Source organism: Neomonachus schauinslandi, chromosome 3 (genome assembly GCF_002201575.2).
Source record: "Neomonachus schauinslandi chromosome 3, ASM220157v2, whole genome shotgun sequence".
NCBI lineage: Eukaryota > Metazoa > Chordata > Mammalia > Carnivora > Phocidae > Neomonachus > Neomonachus schauinslandi.
The window spans coordinates 35,093,104-35,115,724 of NC_058405.1; the positions used below are offsets into that span (position 1 = coordinate 35,093,104).

Sequence of the window (22,621 nt, forward strand, 5' to 3'; positions counted from 1 at the left end):
TTAGAGTAGAGATAGCTTTCAAAATTTAAGGGTTTCTCCCCAAAGCAGTGTATTTCTGCATTTAAAACTTGGTTCATCATAAAATATGTATCACAAAATATGATAAAATATAAAACAGGGGCAAGCCAAGAAAAGTAGTCTGAGCTCATAAAAAGACTGAGACAGTGCATCAAGCTGTTTGCTTTTTTTCAGAATCTGAACTATGTTGTAATGTTGGGGTGGGAAGAGTGTAAGGTGGGAGAGAATCTCCCATAACTGGTGTTTACCAATTCAAATTTCAGTTACACTAAATCTGAAGATCACCTTGCTTGTCCCTGAAGAATATACATATTTTTTTACACAAAAGAAACTAAACACACACAATCACTTTTTTTGCAAATAAGTTCCATATATTTGTATACATACTTAGTGATAAATTCTTAATACCATATAATTAGGCTGGGGAAGGGAATTGTTTCAGATTATATAAAATGCATAATTAACAGTTTTTAGCTAGAGACAGAATTGGTAATCACGCGTTAATTTCAATTTTCTTTCTTTCATTTATGTACCCACTTACCTCTGGCTGTCTCAAGACTATACACTTGTTAATTTTCACTCTACCAAAATGATGCCATAGCATGAGTGGCTGGCCTCGACTGTGCTCGTGGTTACACTCTTAATTTCAGCACATAGCATCTGCCTGTTGTATTCTACCCTCAGCTGAACCCATGTAAGCAGATGTCTAACCTGAGACTGTTTCTGCGCTTCCCCACAATCTGTGTGTACGACCAGGTATGGGAGATCCTCTCTCCCTTCCGTTCCCTACTCCCAACATTAAAATATGATTACAGATCCCAAGTAATCAACAGCTGGATACACTATCTGAGTCTTTTTGTAAACTCATGGCCATTTTCCTTGGCTCAAACCATTTTATAGTTTTATTTTATAAGTTTTTGCATATGTGCCTCAACAACCTATTACAGTATGTGTTCTTTGAGGATACTAGGCCTGTATCAACTTCATCTTGTTCTTCCACTGTAAAGTCAAGAAACAGTGTGATTCTATAAGAATGGGGAAGGAAAAATCAGTTTTTTCCTGTTTCTCCTTAACTCTCCTTAGCAAATATAAGAATTTTTCTTACATATTTCATCTGTCTCTTGCAAGATTTCATGTGGGCATAGTAGTACACTTTAATTTTAAAGGTATATATATGTGCATATATATTTGTATGTAGGCGTAGTATGTATGTGTGTGTGTGTTTATATATATATATGTATGTATGTATGTATTCTGGCTTATATCAATCACTGAATATATTGGCTTAAACCAAAGCACCTGAAATTATACATTTAATAACTATGGGTATGTCTTGTTCTGAAGTGGCCTATTTTCACTTCTTATTTATTCATGCTAATAGAGGAAAAGGATGTTATAAATAATGCAAAAATCACTTACAGCTGACTTAGTTATATATTGTATATTTTTCATCAGACTTAGTTTCTTAATTGTTTGCTCTATTTATTACCCAAATGAGCTAACATCATGAGTATTTAACAAATGATGATTGGCGGAGATGGCTAGGAGCATTTTATGGAGTGGGAAAATCCAATCTAGTGCTATAAACTTGCTATGGAAAATTCACATATGGATGATTGATATTTACCTTACACAAGGGACTAATATCCTGTGATGCAAAAGAGATGTGAAAATAGATCATATTTTGTCTATATTCTGTTTCAGATTGAATCAGAATTTTGGCTTAATATTTTATATAGTGTGAAAAAACAGAGTTAGTGTTTCTCTACTATGAGAGTAAAATTGAAATATATTTGGAAAAATGACTTCTTCCAGTATACTAACTGGCAATCAGCAATCAAATAAAAGAAGAAATTGGTTCAAGTGAACAGATAAACAAAAGTTTATAATAGATATAAACAGAGCTCAGACTGAATCTAAAATAATGAATGTGAATATTTTTCTACACTCCATATATTAGTTGCCCAAATAAGCAACATACTATGAAAATATAATGCTTGCTTTTGTTGGATATTGTAAATGAAATATGTAGAGAGAATTATCCATTAATTACAAATTCCCAATCCAGTTTTCATATTCAAATAGCATTTATTCCAAAGTGTTATTTCTATACCAACTGTCAGTGATTGTGCCTCAATTTTTGTTTTAACTGATACTATAAAAAGTAAAAATGTAAAGAAAAAATTTGAGCATACATTGATAAAGGCATTGTAGAGTGGAGATTTTTAAAATGTTTTGTCACTGTATGTTTTCATGATATCATACATTTGAAAAATTCATACTTATAACTTTTACATGTTTGACTAGGACCTTGGTATAAGTGTCAAAAAAGGCATGAGTAGAAAAGTGAAGTACATAAATTTGTGAATATGGAAGTGAACTTTTATATCACAGTGTAGGAACAAGTTGGAGAAATTTCTTTTATGAGTCATTTCTGGATGAAGCTATAAACTTTTTTTTAGCCAAAAGCTGTCATGGTTTCTTGTAAAATAATAAAGATAATAAAGATATCCATTTTAATTGATTCTTTTCATTGTTTAATAAAATTGCTTTGTTTGATTGCTGAAGAATTTGAATTGAGTTTTCATTACCCACTTCTGAACAATTTACTCTAAGATCCAGACAATATTGAGCTAATGAGTTTGAATTTATATTGAACCTTAACTGTCTTCATGAAGTAAATGGAAAAAAATCATGGCAGTAACTAAGTATTCTTCATTAAAAACTATATCGTAGAGATTTTACAATGAGGCTTTTAATAGAGCTAAAGCATTTAAATTGGAGTTTTACCAACTTTGCTGTTTCTAAGCATATTATAAGAAAATATGATTTCCTTTAAGAAATCTGGGATAAGGAAACACTGTACTCTTGCCCACCCCAGGGATCTCACACTTCTGTTACCCCCCTCTGCCTGCCTGGACCTCACAGCCTTCCAGGTAGTCATCCTCTCCATCACCTTCAGCAGAGCCACCATCTGCCAAACTGTATAATGGCATTTTTTAGCACTAAAAAATAGTAGTTGCACAGAAAAAAATTCTATTTATTGCATAGTAAAATATAGGACAGAATAAAGAGATACTACATTTAGATAACTGATTGTGATAAGCTAAAAAAAAAAACCCTCATATTTTAAACAAGAATTAGACTGATCAGAAGAATAATACAGCAACCAATTGACCATTTGTACTAAACACATGAAGCGTGATGATATGATAAAACATGGCACCAAACTGGTTAGCCTTAAAACTAATTCCTGTGAGTGGTGAGTGGATATCATTGCCTAAAAGGGGACAAATATTTTTCCTTTGGCAATTATTATTAGAACATTTTTTTAATGCTTAAATTTTCAATGATTTATGTTCTTTGCCATTTTCATAAATGAGATGTACCATGTTTCATAGTTTTACTTGACCAAAGCAATGATGATATATGTGTATTTTTTTATAGGACTGGAACTTCCTTTTATGATGATGCCCCACCCTCTAATTCCTGTCAGCCTACCTCCAGCGTCTGTCACCATGGCAATGAGCCAGATGAACCATCTCAGCACCATTGCAAATATGGCGGCCGCAGCACAAGTTCAGAGTCCCCCATCCAGAGTTGAGACATCTGTTATTAAGGTAATTGTTTTCTTACATGGTTGTTTTGGCTTCCGCCAAACAGCATCTCAAACCACCATCTCTCAATCTGTGATTTTATTCCACAATTCTAATGTCAAAACAGCTAGGTGGTAGTTAAGTAATGAGAAAAATCACTTGTAGTACTTAGAACCAGGTAGAAGCGGGGGTACAATATTAGACAATATTAGGTTAGGTTAATCTTAAGTTCTGTGTTGTGTCTATTAAGAGAGAGATGAACATAGGAAATTAATTCATATATTTCAAATAGCACGTATGTTTAAATGTTTGGTTGTGTGTATGAGGGCATGCATGTATATGTATGTACGTGTAGTGTTTTGAGACTTTAGGTGTGGAAAAGTACTTGACTTGTTTTTAGAAGACAAGAAGTGTTAAATTATGGTTCTGCCACTTAATGGCTATGTTGCCTTGGACATGTGACTGAATCTTTCTGATTCTATTCTACATATAAAAATAGGTAATGCCGTATAGGTGTAAAAACTAAACAAAATAATAAAATTCATTGTTTTTTATAAATTCAAAATACACTACATGTGGAAGATAACATTATTGTTATACAAAAATCGCATGTGTGTATATACACAATTTTCTCTCTCTCTCTCTCTCTCCCCCCTTGTGTGGAAGGGTATATGTATAACCTTAAATTTGTATGTGTATAGTTTTCATTTATTTTATAATGTGTATTTAAATCAAATTACTTTAAATGCATTTCAGAATATATTATTAGTTTTTCAACTAAGTAAAAGATACCTCATGCTCATCCTTATCTGACATAATCATTACATCCTTTTTCTGAATATAATACATTTGAGTTTAAGGGAGCCTCTGGAGCATATCTTACATAAAAGGTCCTGTTAACAATTCTTATTCATTGCTGGTAAATATGCAAAATAATATAGACATTTTGGGAGACAGTTTTATGGTTTCTTACAAAACTAAACATACTCTTACCATATGATTTTATATTTTGCCAGCTCCTTGGTATTTACCCAAATAAGTAGAAAATTTATGTCTATACAAAAACTTGCACATGGATATTTATAGCAGCTTTTTTTTTTAAATTATTGCCCAAATTTGGAAACAATCAAGATGTCTTTCAGTAGGTGAAAGGATAAAAAAGGTGGTACCTCCGTGACTTTGTTAAATTAACATTTGTTAAGTGGAACATAGGGTGTTGGATGGTGAGTCATGGTCCAACAACAGACCATAAGAAATACTGAAATAGAGAACTTTATTGCTCATGAGTCCTAGAGGAAGTACCTGGAGGACCACATGATGAGGTCAAGGCAGAGTGCAAAGAGAACAAGGTAGGATCTGGGGCAGATGCCTGTATTAAGATCCATGGGTGGAATATTTTGAGGTTCCTTGGCTAGGGCTAGATTGGTCAATTAAAACCAGAAGAGCAGCGTTTTGGTAAGCCCCACAGGGGTCCTATCTAAAAGGAGATTGCTAATCACAAATGCTGTTGGGGAAGTCCTATTAGGGACTTACGATTTGTTTGTGACTCTGTGGCTGCTGTCTAGGGCATGTGCTTGCATGTCCCTCCAAGACAGTTGGCCAAACAAAATGGATGCCTAGGCAGAGATACCATGGAGTAGTTTAGCTAAACTCCTGACACCATATAATGGAATATTATTCAGAACTGTAAGGAAATGAGCTATCAAGCCATGAAAAGACATGGAGAAAACTTAAATGTATACTGGTAATTAAAGAAGTCAGGCTGAAAAGATTATACACTATATGATTCTAAGTATAAGACACTCTAGAAAAGGGACAGCTATGAAGATACTAAAAAGATCAGTGATTGCCAGGGGTTGACAGGGATGAATAGGGAGACCACAGGAATTTTTAAGACAGTGAAAATGCTCTGTATGATACTATAATGATAGATAATGTCCATTATACATTAAAAAGAGGCCTTGTGGGGCACCTGGGTGGCTCAGTCGTTAAGCGTCTGCCTTCAGCTCAGGTCATGATCCCACGGTCCTGGGATCGAGCCCTGCATCGGGCTCCCTGCTCCGCGGGAAGCCTGCTTCTCCCTCTCCCACTCCCCCTGCTTGTGTTCCCTCTCTCTCGCTGTGTCTCTCTCTGTCAAATAAATAAATAAAATCTTTAAAAAAAAAAAAAAGAGGCCTTGTGACTACTTATACAGAATGTTGAATAATATGCTAATAGCAGTTTTTCTTATAATAATGGCTCTATAAACAAAGATATATACTAGTTCCTCATACCATTTTCTGAAGTATCCGCATCAGAAAAATTATATATATATAGAGAGAGAGATTATAATATATATAATTATATTAGTTCTATATTATAGATATATGGATATTATATATTATTCTCTATAAATATATGGAATATAAATATATAAGTTATATATATAATATATATATCACAGAAGACCGAGATCAACTTCTTAAAAATCTTTAGCTGAGAAAATGCCAATGAATGCTACATTGTCATCAGCCAAGAACTGAGAAGATAACTTTTAAAAATTCTTCTTTATTCTAAGTGACTTTTAGAGGGTTCCTTTGTTACCAAAGAATTTGTTAATCAAGGAGTCACTGCATAATTCAATTTATGATCGTTTTTGGTAATACTTATTACTGAGAATTCAACATTCTCATCGCCTCACTCACTGAAGTGAATGAGAGGGAGATTTTGGCTGAAGAAAAAAGCCTAAGTGTTCCTATAATCGTACTCCATAGCTATTTAAAAAGAAAAAAAAAGAAAAAGAAAAGGTACTAAGTATTAGTTACAGGATGTGATTATTCTCATTTTTTTAAATTTAGTAATTATTACTATAGATAATCATCTTCATAATATTATTTAATTTTCACTCTTAAAACTGGGAATTTTTATAATTTCTCATTTAGACAAGATTTAGATTCATAGTTAAAGTAAAAATATGGCAGAAGAGCAGATTTTAGCAGTTTAAAATCATAATGGGTGACTTTGTTATAAACTCTACGTAATTTGGACATCAGCTAGTAGAACATGGATCCAAAAGACTCCAATTACATTAAGAAACTTGATTTATTTTATATTTTCAATACATATATATTTTTAAAATTGTGTTGTAGCAAATGTTAATTAGAATACTAAAATAGTGAAACTTCCTTTAATAAATCCTTGATTGTCGGGGTTTAGGTAAGTAGGAGGAAGGAGTTGGGTTTCCTCTGGAAGGCATCTGTAGAAAACAATCTAGATTATTGAAAAGTCAGCAACATTCCTGTGGTTTCTTAAATTAAGGTTAGGAGTGGAGAGGAGGGAGATAGGGAAAAAGGAAGGAAATATGCAAAAAAGGTAATAAGAAAGGGATGGAGCTCTGTGTCTTGAAATGTGTGCCAACACCTCCTACATTATAGTGATATCCCATTTCCTAGTCTCTTGGGGCAAATATTTTCAGAAACTTGGCTATGGATAGATTAAAGGAAATTCTGGACTTTTGAATGCAGTGGTGGTATGGTCCTAGCAGCTAAATAAGAAACAATGGCTCTAATTAAGAATGATTAGAGAAAATAAAAGCTGATAGTTTTTAAATTATTATTTATCATTAATAAAACAAAGCTGGTAGTTTTAATTGCCAACATCAAAGTGAAGTTCTGTTGGCCACTGTGGAAGTTCTGAAGGGCCTATTTGCCCCTTTCCTCTGAGGCTGGCCACCTATATATTTTTTAATTTGATGCTGACAGGTAAAGATCATTGAGAAGAAACAGTTTCAAGAAAAGCATGAGACAATTCTAGTAATTTTTGGTAAGAAATATTCAGACCTGGGAAAAATTGAGAGAATGGCTTCAGAGAATAAGGGTGAGGAATAGGTTCTTTATAGAATTCCAAATATTAGGGGAAACAAGTAATATAATAAATCAACCTGCCTAAATTTATATATATTAGACTTTATAGCACAGGCAGTGTTTAGTAAACTCCCATGATATGTATTAGTTAAACTTAATTTGGGGGAAGTTTTATTTTCCCCAAAGAAAATGTTTGGCTCCTATGTCACATTAAATAGTAGGGGACCCAAGTGGGCAATTAGAATAGCGCTTGCAACTTGGTTTGCCTGAAAAGATTCTAACTGTGAAGGCCGATTAAAAGTGAAATGTTACATACTAGAGAAGAAGATATACCCCCATCTGAAGGAATGATAAAACAAGAGAAGTAGCCTTTGAAGGGAAAATAGAAGGTTGAGGGGTTTTCCATGTGCTGGAACATTGGTACATTCCAATGGCATTTTTTGAGAGTAATGACAAGAATTAAAATGATAACTCAACCTACATGAGAATGGCAATAAGAATTTATAAGACAGAAGAGAAGTGAAAACAAAGCTCTCAGAGTTACATATTTTAAAGCATTCTGTCCTTACCCTTTCTAGGAGGTAAAGGAGCTTCAATGACTTTCTCATAAGCCTATTTATGAGAATGTACATACTAGTACATGCAGTGGAGCAGGGTCCGAAAGCTGTTTCCTTGGGTAAAATTCACCCTGCCTCCCCAGTGTTGGCATGGATTATGAGTTAAGAATGGCTTTACACTTTTAAGTGGGTGGGGAAAAATATCATAGGAAGGAGAATCTTTCATGACACATGAAAATTATATTAAATTCAAATTTTAGTGTCCGTAAATAAAATGTGTTCGCAACTTAGCTACTCTCTTTATATAATGTCTATGGCTGCGTTCACATACAAAGCAGAGTCGAATAAAATATTTACTAGCTGGCCTTTTACAGAAAATGACTGCTGATACCCACATTAAAGCTCTGATTAACTCAAACACATGTGAATCTTAGGCTGTGGATAATTGATACAGCTAAAACTAAACTCTCAAACATTATGGGGCCACAGGATTTGGTGTTGAAAAATAAAAGAAATTAAAAGGACTGAGGAAAAGAAAATTACATGGATGAAGACAGTACCACTGTAACATTCTCACTTGTTTTAAATGCAAACCTTCATGATGGAGTCTGCCAAAATTAAATTTAGATTTTTCTCCTGCTGATTGGTTTGGACTACTGGAAATAATTTAGTAAGATAACTTTGAGTAGGAAATGGGCATATACTGTTTAGACAATAATTCTAATTTAAATCCCTAATAGCCAATCGCCTATAAGTATATATTAAATTATTATAGGCTCTGTATTAGTCTATTATGTATCAGTGAGACTCAGATATTTTTGAATGTTATGAATGAAGAGACATAGACTTGAGATGTCAGATGTTATATAATCCAGCTTTCTCCATGGTGGAGAAATAATTCTTGCATCCTCCCTAGCCATTTTTATATAGCTAAGATTTTGTGGAAAGCCTATTCTATTTTCAGCAAATTCAAGAGTGAGGAGTGTTACATTAGCTTCCACCTTAACTTTATTACATTCTCCTGGAAGAAAAAAGGTCTAATAATTCTTCTGTGTTCTAGCCATTTAAATATACAAATCCTCTGCTACAGTACCTAGAGTGTTTCTTTCCTCCAGACCAAATATTCTCACTTCCTTTGACCATTCCTCATCAAGCTTCTTGGTTGACTTTTTTTTAAAGCACCCCCTTGTCCCCAACCCTTCCCATACAATATTCTAGAAGTGAACAGCCTAGTGAAGAGACACTGGAACTAACATAAGCCTCAATTTGGACAATAGTTTATAAATGTAGTCATAATTCATAAAACTTTTTGCTAGTTGAATGTGTGACTCATTAAATTTCACGCCTTTTCAACATGAAATTTTATTAAGCCAATTCTTTGTCTTATACTTTTATTTATTATACTTTATTTATTATACTTTTACTAGGAATTTGCATTTGTCCATATTAAGTGTGTTTCCCAGTCCACCGATTTAGGCTCTTTAGATACTTAACTTTTTTTTTTTTTTTTTTGAGTATAGTTGACACACAATGTTATATTACTTTCAGTACAACATGGTGGTTCAACTTCTCTATACATTGTTATAATCACCACAAGTGTAGCTACCATCTGTCACCATACAACACTGTTACAATATCATTGACCATATTCCCAACGCTGTGCCCTTTGTTTCTGTGAGTTCTTCATTCCATAACTGGAAGCCTATTCTTCAGATATTTTTGAATCTTGACATTCTAAACTATCATATTAGCTATTTATACAATCATTGTATCATTTCCAAATTGTAAAAGGATGTATTACTTGTACCACCTTAAATCACTGAGGAAAATAAACAGTATAAATCAAGAGATCAATTCTTCTTGTCATTAGAGAATTCCTAATAGGCTGAAATGTTCTTCTAATTGATTCTCTTTAGGTATCATTCATCAAGTAGCCCCAAATCTCCCTGAATGAATCAATATTTTTCTCACATTTTATTTAATAAATTCACAATGATATAAGGACTTAGAAAAAATGGTTCTTACTGAAAAAAAATAAAATTAAAAAAAGAAAGGCAGTATATTATAGTGGCTTAAAACATAGATTATGGAGGAAGGATTCTTGGGTTTATATTCCATTTCTACCACCTCTTAGTCATGTGACCTCAGACAGGTTACTTAATATCTCTGTCACAATGAGGTTAATGATACCCCTACCTCATCAGATTGTCACACTGATTAAATTAGTGTTTATGAATAATACCACTAGAAGTTTTTGTACACTGACATTATATTCTCCCATTATTTTCTCTCCAAATATTCACAAACATCTGTTTAAAAATAAGTTATAGAATCTTATAAGGAATTTGTGTCAAGCTTTTGAAATAGAGTCAAAATCGTAAAGTAAGAACTCTTTTTTTTCTTGTTCAGCCCTCTTCACCTGAGAAAAGCACTGCAATTTGCTTTTGGGGGGGCGTTGTAGTGCAGTGGTATACAAAGCAGATTTTTAAATGCATTTTTCTCAGGGCGCCTGGGTGGCTCAGTTGGTTGAGCGACTGCCTTCGGCTCAGGTCATGATCCTGGAGTCCCGGGATCAAGTCCCGCATCGGGCTCCCTGCTCAGCCGGGAGTCTGCTTCTCTCTCTGACCCTCCCCCCTCTCATGTGCTCTCTCTCTCAAATAAATAAATAAAATCTTAAAAAAAAAATGCATTTTTCTCAGATTTCATTTTTTTCAGGGATAGTATAGAATTGTTTTTGAGAAATTTGGCAATATTCAAGTTATTCTACATTCTTGAATAAACATCTTTCTCGCATGCCACATTACAGGGTTTTCTGAGAACAAGGAATATGACTTAAATTTGTTAGGCTTCTCCACCAACCTCTTTGCGTGTGTGTGTGTGTGTGTGTGTGTGTGTGTGTGTGTGTGTGTGAGAGAGAGAGAGAGAGAGAGAAAGAGAAGCAGAGACACTTTAGGACATTCTCATTTAAAGAATTAAACATTGAAAAAAATTTAAATACAATGTATAAATTTCCATTCCCTAATACTTTCCTTCAAAGTAGGTCCTTAAAGTACTATTTAGTAAATAGGACTTTATGTGCATGAAGTTTAAAATGTTTAAATATTATAAAAACTAGAACCAGAGTGACCTGATTCTCAAAGTACATGAAAATCCTAGAACAATGTCATGCCCTTTATGTTTGTTTTTAGGTACAGAATAGTTTATTTGGGGGCAATCATAAATAACTCTAGATGTATGCATTACTTTTAGACATTTTTCACAGAAAAATTGACTTCATATAATTTTTACTTGGATTTAGAAAAAACAGTTAAGTATATTCTCTTAATGTTTATTTGGGTGTTGATATTTAAATGTGAAGAGGATACTCACAAGAAAAAGAAAGTATTAAAACATAGCCACCACTAACTCTACCCTACATCAATGTATTTAAACAAATCACATATATTTAAACCCAGAAGTTTGTAATAATACTAAAAAACAAACTCATAATTCACCTTTGAAATCTAGGGAATTGATTCTTTTAAAGGACAAAGGTTTAAACAAAGGATAAATAAAAGGGTAGAATCAAGCATTTTCCTGGGTTTCCCATACAAACTGTTCCTCAGAATAATCATTAATTCATTAGGGGAAATTTCTGTCCATATAAATAAATCTTCTAGCCAAAAAACGAATAAGGAATGATATATTTAGAATGTCACCAAATTGCCAGTCCTAATGAAGTGGCCTCTAGGCCATGATCATCAGTGGGAGCCAGCATCATAAAATGCAACCAAGCAGACATTGTATGCATGGGGGCATGCAACACCATCTATGAAGTAGTCTCGCCCCAAGCTCAACTTGAATCAAGCATCCAGATTTAACTGTGTAGGACATTCAGGATATAGAGGAAGATAGAGATGAATTACACCCTTAAGGAACTGCATCTGACCAGTTCCGTGTGGTCGTAGCCTCTAAGAACATCTTCAGTGCCTTAACTAGATAAAAATTTGGCTTTCAACATTTGCCATGCACAGAGAGGATGATGCCAGTTAATGAATGGCAGTGTTGGCCAAGACGGAATTTACCTTTTTCTCCTTGCTCTCCACCCTCTGCTCCTCCTTCCTTGAGTGTGGGAATGGAGGAAGTCCTAGCTTTTGATTAAGATGCTAGTATTTATTATTACATAGGGATGAATTATATCCCTGAGCCAAGACCGTAAGTTGTTGTTTAAAGTAACTGGAAGACTTTATATTAACAAATAGTAATCTGAAATTATGAGGCTACCTGAATTTTCATACAGATACAGGGGAAAAAAAAATAGTCTCCTACCACCACTGAATAAGTTTGAAGAGACAGCAGGAGAATAAAACTAAGTTGTTTATGATTATACTCATGGGTCCTACCAGTTTCATATTTAGCAACATTAAGTATTTCTTGTGTATCATCACCAAAACAAATAAAAAGAGCTATGTAAACACCCCTTGAAGCCTCACTTTAGAACTTCGAGTCATGGAGTTTTGATGGTGTCTGCCTGATCCTCTACCAGACGCAAGTATATTAGTAGCATCATTTACTATGTCTTCCAGAATTACTTTTTTTCCCATTTTATTTTTTTTTTAATTTAAAAAAAAATTTTATTTTATTGTCAGTCACCATACATTACGTCATTAGTTTTTGATGTCCAGAATTACTTTTTAACATTTTCCTGAATCCAGAATCCCGCTTCTATTATTTTTCTCTGATAGTTTTTTTCAGAACAAGGGAATTTAGATGTCACACTTAATCAGTGTACATATCTGATTCTGGACTCCGCTGCCATTTCCTAGTTTATGATAGATGCTCCATGAGGGAAAGGATTTCCATCAGTTCTGTTTACTTATATATAACCAGAACCTGGGACACTGGCACATATTAGATGTTTAGTAAATATTCTTTGAATAAATGAGTTCACGTCTGAGTTGTCTTAAAGCTCAGGAATTGGGGTTATATAAAGTGCTAGTCAACTTCAATTTTGTAAGTTAAATGTTATATCAAGATAACATTTAATGTTAGAAATATCTTCTCCCCACTCCTATAACATATTCAGTGAGGGAATCTCAGTCTGATAAACATATGAAAATCCAGATCATTAAAAAGAGAGCAACATAAAGTAAAGCTAAATGAAATAATTCTTTAGAGAAATCAGTTGTGATTGAGTTGTGATTATTTAGACTTACACTAAGAAAATATTTTAAGTTGATAAAATATAATGCATTTTGTGATGGAGAAGAGGCAGCTGAGGCAATGTAATTTTTAATTGTTCAACTGCACATGTGTAGTACTGAACATTTGATACTTTTTGTTTTAGAATTTTGGAATACACTATTTTGAATTCCACCTTTGATTCTGAATTATCTTAGAGACTAATACTTCTTGTTCTGCCCAGAGGCAATAAATGCAGCCTTTTCTTTATTGTTATTCCGCTACCATTAGTTTACTAGTATGACTTTTTTTTTGTGAGAGGGTATTCCTCTTAAATTTTCGTTTATTATTGTGGCTGGTTTTATAAAGATGGAACATTGCAAAGGATTGTGTTTTATTGATTGGTGGAGTTATGATGCAGGATTATAAAGCAGTGTGTTGAAGTATTAAATTAAATATTCTTCCTCTTTGTCCTACTTCAGGCCCATCTTGGAGGTTAAAGGGTATTACACAAATGAAATGATAAATCCAGTTTACATAGTTTCCCTATAGACATTGAACTGCTTCTTTCTTATTATGTCTGAATAAAACTCATTATCTATTTTGTTTCAGTAATAATTATGAGATTCTCTCCTAAGCAATTCTTTACTGTCTCCATTATTCTCCATCTTATAGCATACTCTGGAAAGGCAAGCATATAAATATGATAAAAGAATTAAGCTGTTGAAATAAATTAATTTATTGTGCAACAATGTATTCAAATCTTACTTGCTCAGTGGATTTTACTTTAATGAAATTCTTCAAAGAACAATACATCATGTTCCAAAGATTGAAATTATACATTAAGTGAAGTGACTGAATATGTTGTGTCTCAATTTATAGAAAGTTTCAATTGAATACTTAGCTTTTAAATAATAAAAATTTGCATAAATTAAAATATTTTCTTTAAACAAATTATTAAGTATTGTCTTTGTATCCTTTGTTCTTAGACAATTATAATCAAAGTAAAAATAAGCTAAAGCTAAATTAAATACAATTTCACCAACATTTCCTAAGCCTTGAATTATGTTTTTAAGATGTATTTTGCATTAGATTTAAACCCAGTTTATTTTTTACCTGGTTTATTATATAATGTTTTAGAGTATTTTGAATGTATAAATGAATAAGTGAATAATGCATGAATGAAAAGAATCATCAAGGAAAGCTTTGACAGTTAAATATATTGACTAATGAAATAATTTTTATACTTATGTGGAAAATAAAATGACTAATTGTTTTTAATGGCATAATCATTGTTGCTAGAATTTTAGGCATTAAATATTTAAGTATTTTATGAGTTAAATATCTCAGGAAAAAATCAGTATCTCCTGCTTTCCATTAGCACCAGTAAGAAATCTATTATGACAGGAAACTCAAGACTTGCAAAATGACTTCAGAGGGATTGATTTATTTCAAGATTGCACTTTATCTCTGTGCATCCAAACAGGTGCATATATGATCACCTACATAACTATTATGACAACTGTTAAAATGTAATGATGAATAAACATTGACATCAGTGACTTTTTCAAGAAAATAGAATGGTTAAGTTAGAAAACTATTTTTGTCAATTAAAAATATAGAATGTTCTTTTTCAAAAACATACCATGTACTTCTGTGTAATCCAAGTGTTGAGAACCAGACGTATTAGGAATTACCTTTCTAGTTTAGACAAACTCATGTGCCTCTTTATTAGAATTTTTAGAAATCAAGGTTAGACTCCTTGTAGTATATCTCTGGTCATTTATGCAGTTAACATTAGCATAACTTATTAATACATTTACACAGACTATAAAAGAATTCTATACAGTATTATACGCAAAGGATTAAGAACACTTCTTCCAAGACCTATCTGAGTAGCTACTTGAAAGACACATTAAGCACAGTGTTGTTTCAAGCAGTTAAGTACAGGACCTAATTGCCATTTTGGGGGGGTGAGAGGATTAACAAATTGTGGGATATATTTGTGCAGTTGAATATATTCAGCAGTAGAAAAGAATGAACTAATGACACGTGTAATAACATGGATGAATCTCAAAAAAAGTTTTGTTGTGAAGAAGAAGCCAGATACAAAGTATGTACTCTATGGTTTCATTTTTATCAAATTCTAGAACCAGCAAGTCTATTTTGTGGTGATAGAATTCAGAAAGTGGTTGCTTCTAGGAATCGGGAGGAATTGACTGGAAAGGGACAAGAGAAGTCTTTCTGGGGTTATGGGAATGTTCTAGATCTTGACGGAACTCATCAAACTGAATACATAATAAATGCACAGTTTGCTTCATAGTTTAGGGTAGGTGTGAATGTTAAGAAAAAGGATTTATAATATCAGCTGTTTTTAAAATTATAATTAAAAGATCGGAAGTAACTTTCAGCATCCAGATGTGAAGTCTCTATTCTTTTAAATCATGTATCTGTTTGTTTCTTAGAAACTTAGGTCATTTCGTTTGCCGTGTGGACTAAAGAACTCATATCATTTAGAAGTATACCTTCTTTGGGGCACCTGGGTGGCTCAGTTGGTCAAGCAGCTGCCTTCAGCTCAGGTCATGATCTCAGGGTTCTGGGACCCCATGACGGGCTCCCAGCTCAGTGGGGAGTCTGCTTCTCCCTCTGTCCCACCCCCTCCTCGTTCTCTCTCTCTCTCTCTTTCTCTTTCTCTCAAATAAATAAATAAAATCCTTTAAAAAAAGTATACCTCCTTTGATTTATTTAGTTTGGAAAAATAACTGGTAATATGTTTTTGTGTGTGTGTGTTGAGACATTAATTTCAAAATATTTTATCTCCAAATTGTGCAGTTGGATACCATCTTTCTTTAGTATCCTTCAGTATAACAAATGCATGATGTGTCATAAACTTCTCTGAACAAGCTAACTGTAAACTTTAGCACTGGGGAGGGGGTGTCTCCCTCTTTCCCTCTTTTCTGCCCCATCTCTCTCTCTTCCTCATTTACTTATTTTCGGTCTTTCAAATGTAACCCCACATGACCTGGGTAAGAAAACATATTGTGTGATGCATACATTTACCTACATACCAGTCAGTTTGCTGTTTGCCAAAAATAGAGCACTTTATTCTTAACCTCCGATCAGTTAAGGTAAAGGGCGAGTGTTATATGGTATAATATTGATAATACATCTCTCCTTTGGGAGGTTTTAATTGTCCTTTACAGAAACCAATCCACACATTTTAGACCAGTCCAAAATCTCCTAAAATACAAAAAGTTATCTTTACAACAAGATTCTAATATACATTGCAACTGTTGAAAGAATTTAGTTGTTGTTGTTGTTGTTGTTTTCTTTTTCCTTTGTTTTGGTTCTTGTAAATCTTTTGTCATGAAGTTTCTTATGGCCTGTTTTTATTCCATGGAGTATATAATGGGAAACTGGTTCATGCATGGATTTGGGAAGAGGGCTTTGTCATTTTTCTGGTTATTTTCATTTTATTTGTCATGCTTTTTTTTTTTTAAAGATTTTATTTATTTATTTGAGACAGAGAGCACATGAGAGGGGGGAGGGTCAGAGGGAGAAGCAGACTCCCTGCTGAGCAGGGAGCCCGATGCGGGACTCGATCCCGGGACTCCAGGATCATGACCTGAGCCGAAGGCAGTCGCTCAACCAACTGAGCCACCCAGGCGCCCTGTCATGCTTTTCAAAAATTAAGCCTCCACATATCTGTGGAAGATGTTTATCAACAATGTTCAGGATTTAAAAATTAAACAGGTATGAGACAAGTGGTGCTCAATTTTGGATGCACATTAAAATCACCTGGAGTCTTAAAAATAAAGTGATGTCTGGGCTCCACTTCTGATCAGTGCATGGGGCTGATGTAACAAAGGACCATGCACTGGGTGACTTAAAACTACCCAAACGTAGTCTCTCACATTTGTAGAGACTAGAAGTCTGAAATCAAGATGTCAGCATTGTCATGCTCCCTCTGAGCTCCTAGGTAGAATCCTTCCTTGCCTCTCCATCGCTTCTGGTGGTGCCTGGCAATCCTTGGCATTCTTGTCTGGCAGCTGCGTAACTCCAATCTCTACCTCCAAACATGACATTTTCTCTCATATCTTCACAATGTCTCCTGTAAGGGCACCAGTCATGTTGGATTAAAAGCCCACTCTACTCCAGCATGACCTCATTTTAATTAATTTCAGCTGCCAAGACCCTTTTTCCAAACATCACAGGTACTGGGGATCAGGACATCATCTTTTTTTGGAGACACGATTCGACCCCTCATACTCAGTAAGCCAGAATCTCTGGGAGGAAAGCCCAGGCACCAGGCATGTTACAAACCTCCCAGGTGATTCTAATGCAGAGCAGGACTGGGAACCACCACCGGACTAATAGAACCTCTGAGACCAAAGATACGTATTACCTACCCTCATTCTCAATGGTCCATTGACCTCCTACAAGTCAATTACATTTTAAACCTTTTTTCTTTTAAATTTCTTAAAGTCTGCTCTTTTAATATTTGCATTTTTGCACCTGAATAAGGAATTATTTTTTTTATTTATTGCATATCATGTAGTTTACCTTCTAACCTTTCAAATAGTTATTAATTATTGAAAAGACAGTTCTTCTAGGCCTATGTGCCTTGCTATCTGAAGGCATAAATATCTTGTTGCTCAAAGAAGAAAATGTTAATAAGTGGAGTATCTTATTTCTTAACCTGTAACACCATTTATAATAGCTCATTGGAGACAGTTATACGATATATTTGCACATTAGTCTAATGGGGAAGGTTCAGGGCTTAGCTGGGGAGACGTGGCATGGGACCTAAGTGTTAACACAATAGTCTCAGGAAACATGATACCAAGTTTCCCTGGGATACAACTAATATATATTTCATGAATTTCCCCTAATACATATATGTGGTTGAATTGGAGCTGAGAGAAGCAGGTAGTCTGAAAATTATTAGAATCAAACAAAATTATTCCAATGTTAAATAATAATCGATTTCTATGACGCCTTAAAAATGTGACCATCCAGGTGCGTCCAGAGCAGTGCCATGAGGAAAAAGCTGCTAATAACGTCTCTAGTGTTATTGTTATTATGGCCTGTCACATTGATAATTTGTGTGCTAAATGATCCGTAGACACTTGCTGAAGCAATAGAACCTAGTTAGAGATTTTTTGAAATTGATAATTGTCTAGAATTGAAACCTGCTTTGTTCTGTTATTTTGTTGCTGTTCTAATGGGTTCTAAAAGGGTTGTCTTTGTTGGCCTCCCTTTTTCTCCAGAGAGGGGATCCGCATTTGCCATTACCGCTTGCCTGTAGAACCCGTTTCCTAACTAGTCTTTCCCCACTTTGGCTTCGCTCAAGATAAAAGGTTACACTGCCGATGAAAGACGAATTTCTTTCCTTTACATCTCTATAGTACTGCATGAACAAAAATCAACGTTCCTTAAGTAAAGTTCCCATGTATTTACCTCTTCTCTCCCCCAATTCCTTCCCGCGGTGCCGCAGGAGCGCGTCCCAGACAGCCCTTCGCCGGCGCCCTCTCTGGAGGAGGGCCGGAGGCCGGGCAGCCACGCCTCATCCCACCGGAGCAGCAGTGTGTCCAGCTCCCCAGCACGGACCGAGAGCTCTTCTGACAGAATCCGTAGGTCTCATACTTTTACTTGTCACCATTTAAACTATTAGCTGGCTTTTCTAATCAAAATGCCCTCATTCCAAATAGAGCTCAGATGTATCATGTTCTGAAGCTCTGTAGCAATAGCCATCTCTCAAAATTATGTTTCCCAGTTTGCAATATCATGAGGTATGGCACTCCATTAACAGGTTCGGATATAAACTCCCTCTCTTGATGCCACACATAAAGATCTGAGCTATGAAACAGGGAAAGTAACCTTCTAGATTAGTTTCTGAAGTAAACACCTCCAACTCACAGTTATCTAGTGGCTAAGTATATGGTTTAGGGGTTACTCAAATTTATTCTGCAGCCCTACCCCCTGCCAGGTTTTGAAATTTATCAATTTTCAAAATTCACCCTTGCATTGACAATCATAGCCACAAAGAGGAATAAAAAAAATGGAATTCAAAATAATTGACTTACACAAACAATGAATCGTGGAACACTACATCAAAAACTAATGATGTAATGTATGGTGATTAACATAACGTAATAAAAAAAATTAACTTAAAAAAATCTTAGTCATTCTTATCAATGGATTAAAGAATTTTAAATTGCTTGAATTTTAGGATTTGAATTAGTAAGTCAATAATGCATATTATTGTCAGATATTATTAAAATCTAAAAAGTAGGGGCTCTGTTTTATTTCATGATTACATTTTCAGATATTTAACCAAGAAAATGAAGAGTAAAGTTAAAAATGCCATTCAATTAACTGGTTATTTTATATCTGTATTTTGTGTCGAGAATCTAGTATTGTTTTTATAATACAGTGAACATATTAACAATGATTGTGTTGGTTGACAAAATCAGTATCATTGTATCCTTTCCAGGATTTAGTTTATTTTAAGAAATCATGTTTGTGCTACAAACTTCATCTAATTACACATAACTGGCTGAAGTTATTTGGTTTTTGAGAATATTTTTATAACAGGAAAAACATTTGCTATAAAGTGTCCTATAAGTCATAAAGGTTCATTTGTGTAAAGTAGAAATCCTTAGTATGAATGTTATTGAGGTAGATAACAAATACTAGGTTAAATTGTATATAATACGACTATTTTAAAAATAGTTAATTATTGACAGTTATATAGTTCAACATAATTCTAAATATAAATACTTGATTTGGCCTGTCTAAAACATATTTCCCTAATTTGTAAGAGATTTATAACTGTGCATTAATAAAAGTGAATATAACCATTCCCAAACCAATGACATTTTCTGGGGCTTGTAAATCTTGGCTCCCACTACCTCAAGCCATCTTTCATATAAAATATTTTTTGTATGCTTATATGCCATGCTGACACTAGAATCAGAAATTTCATGATGCATATTGGTTTCATTTCTAATGCTTTTATAAGATGTCATCATTGAAAAGCCACTGTCCTTCTAGAGAAAGAAAAATATTTTTTCATGACACTTAAGTGGAAATTATGGGCAGATAGGGTACAATTTGAAAGAATTTTGTCATATATTCATGTTTTAAATTAATCATTGTATTCTTTTTTATTCTTGATAGAACAAAGGAGAAATTTTTACATGCTTGGACTACCATGATTGTCCAAGTAGAAATACATACACACGCACACAAATGCATGCATACACACACACATTTATGTAAATACATGTTCACATATATGCATATTTTTAATGTTTTTTTTTAACTAGACCAGCACAGACATTTCAAAAATAATACAAAGAATTCTTTCACACTGATCACTCAGATTCACCCAATCATCAATGTCTCTGAAAGAGATATCTTGATAAAGGCATAATGGCACCTTAATGCCCCTATCATGGACATGGACATCATGCCCCTTTACCTCAAATACATCATTGTTTATCTTCTCGAAACAAGGAATTTCTCTTATGTAACCACAGAACAATGATCAAAATCAGGAAATTAAGATTATTACAGTACTCTTTTCTAAACTATAAATCTTTTTCAAATTTCACCAACTTTCCTACTAACATATTTTTTTAAATTTTTTTCTTACTAATATTTTTAATAGCAAAAGATTTTTCTTTACTAGTCCAAAAGCCAATCCAGGATCACATATTACAATTACTTGTCATATTCCTTTAGTCTCTTTTAATCTGGAACAGTTCCTTGGTCTTTTTTGTCTTTCAGTATCTTGACATTTTTTTTCAAAGAATATAGGCCATTTATTTTGTAGAATTTCCTTTAGATTGGATGTTTTGGTTTTCCCATGATTAGACTTGAATTATGAATTTTTGGCAGGAATCACAGAGGCATGATAGTGTGTCCTTCTCAGTGCATCCTTCTAAGAGACATGATATTTCTCAATACTTGTCATAACTATCTCTTGGTTAAGGTGGTGAATACAAGATTTCTCCACTGTAAAGTTACTCTTTTTTTAAACCTTTGTAAATAATAAGTGATAATAATAAGTCTTGTGAGGAGATATATTAAGACTATATAAATATTATATTTTTCATCAAACTTCCATTCCACTCCTTTTAGAATCATCTTTTGAAGATACTTCCCTCACACGATTATTGCTATGGTGATTTCCAAATGATAATTCCTAATATATTCTTATGATATTTTCAAAAAAATCCCTTTTTTCCAGAGAAGATAAGTTTTTATGGAATGAGTACTCACCCAGTTTTTTGCACAAAACCAAACTTTCTTGGGCAATTTATTAAGAAATTTATTGCTTGGATTTTGAAAATCATAAGGGTGTTTTGTCATCTACTTTATTATTTCAATAGTGACACGTTACTGTTAATAGTTCAAGAAAGCAATTATTGTTTTTATTCATTCAACCATTCAATAGATACTAATTGGGCACTTGTATTTTCAAGTCTGAGTTCAAATTCAATTTTTAAAGAGGTACTTTGGTATCTGTGAAACCTTGTGTTTTATTGACTAGAATAGAATAAGAATATTAAAACAGTTATATTAGCCCCTTAACTTGTTGAAAGTTAACAACTTTTAGTGGTTGTAGTGGTATGGCCATTCAAAAGTATGCCAGATATATATAAAAATATATATATTATTTGTGAAATAAAAACAAGATAAAATGTTTTCAATTCCAGTATTTTTCTGCTTATCTTTAAAAATTATCATAGTTATCAATTCTCAGTTTTCTTAGAGATAGATTACAATACTGTGAGACCATTACACCATTATATTTTATTTTATTTTTTTAGTCCAAATGAGTTTAATTAATTTGTTTGAACATTGTGTGTTATGGTGTTTTTGTCTTTGTTCTTTTGTTTTGGGCTTGACAGCTGTCCATCAGAATGGGTTATCCATGAACCAGATGCTGATGGGTTTATCACCAAACGTACTCCCTGGGCCCAAAGAGGGAGATTTGGCTGGTCATGATATGGGACATGAATCAAAAAGGATGCATATTGAAAAAGGTAATATATGGTTACACGGCCTTGTTTCTCCTGTTCAACATGTTAACTAGATTTTAATCACAGAATGAGGTATACTTCTACCTCACAAAAGATGGCATATAAACATTGTAAAAACCTACAATATTAGGTAAAACTTAAGCCTTTTCAGCAAAAAAGAAGTGTGAATGAAGATCTGCTGCTTTTCCTTATACAACAGGTAGGTGATAATTTACTTTCCAATATATTAAAAAAGTGGACAATTGTTTGTTTTAATTGTTATCACTGAGTTTCTAAAGACCTACTGTTTGTCTTTCTCAATGCCTTTAGGGCCAAATGTCATTTTTATGTACCTGATAGAGCTACAACAATATATGAAGGATTATTATTAATATTTTTGGATTAAAATCTACATG

The 22,621-nt window shown here is 33.7% G+C and overlaps 1 protein-coding gene across 1 annotated transcript in view; it reads left to right on the forward strand.

Moving 5' to 3' along the window:
* DACH1 (dachshund family transcription factor 1) overlaps window positions 1-22,621 on the forward strand; it is a 425,055-nt gene that overhangs the window by 285,926 nt on the left and 116,508 nt on the right. Inside the window, exons 4-6 of the mRNA XM_021697891.2 lie at window positions 3,466-3,638; window positions 18,671-18,806; window positions 22,095-22,229. Coding sequence (XP_021553566.1) covers window positions 3,466-3,638; window positions 18,671-18,806; window positions 22,095-22,229 — 444 coding nt within the window. The remainder of the gene's footprint in view (window positions 1-3,465; window positions 3,639-18,670; window positions 18,807-22,094; window positions 22,230-22,621) is intronic.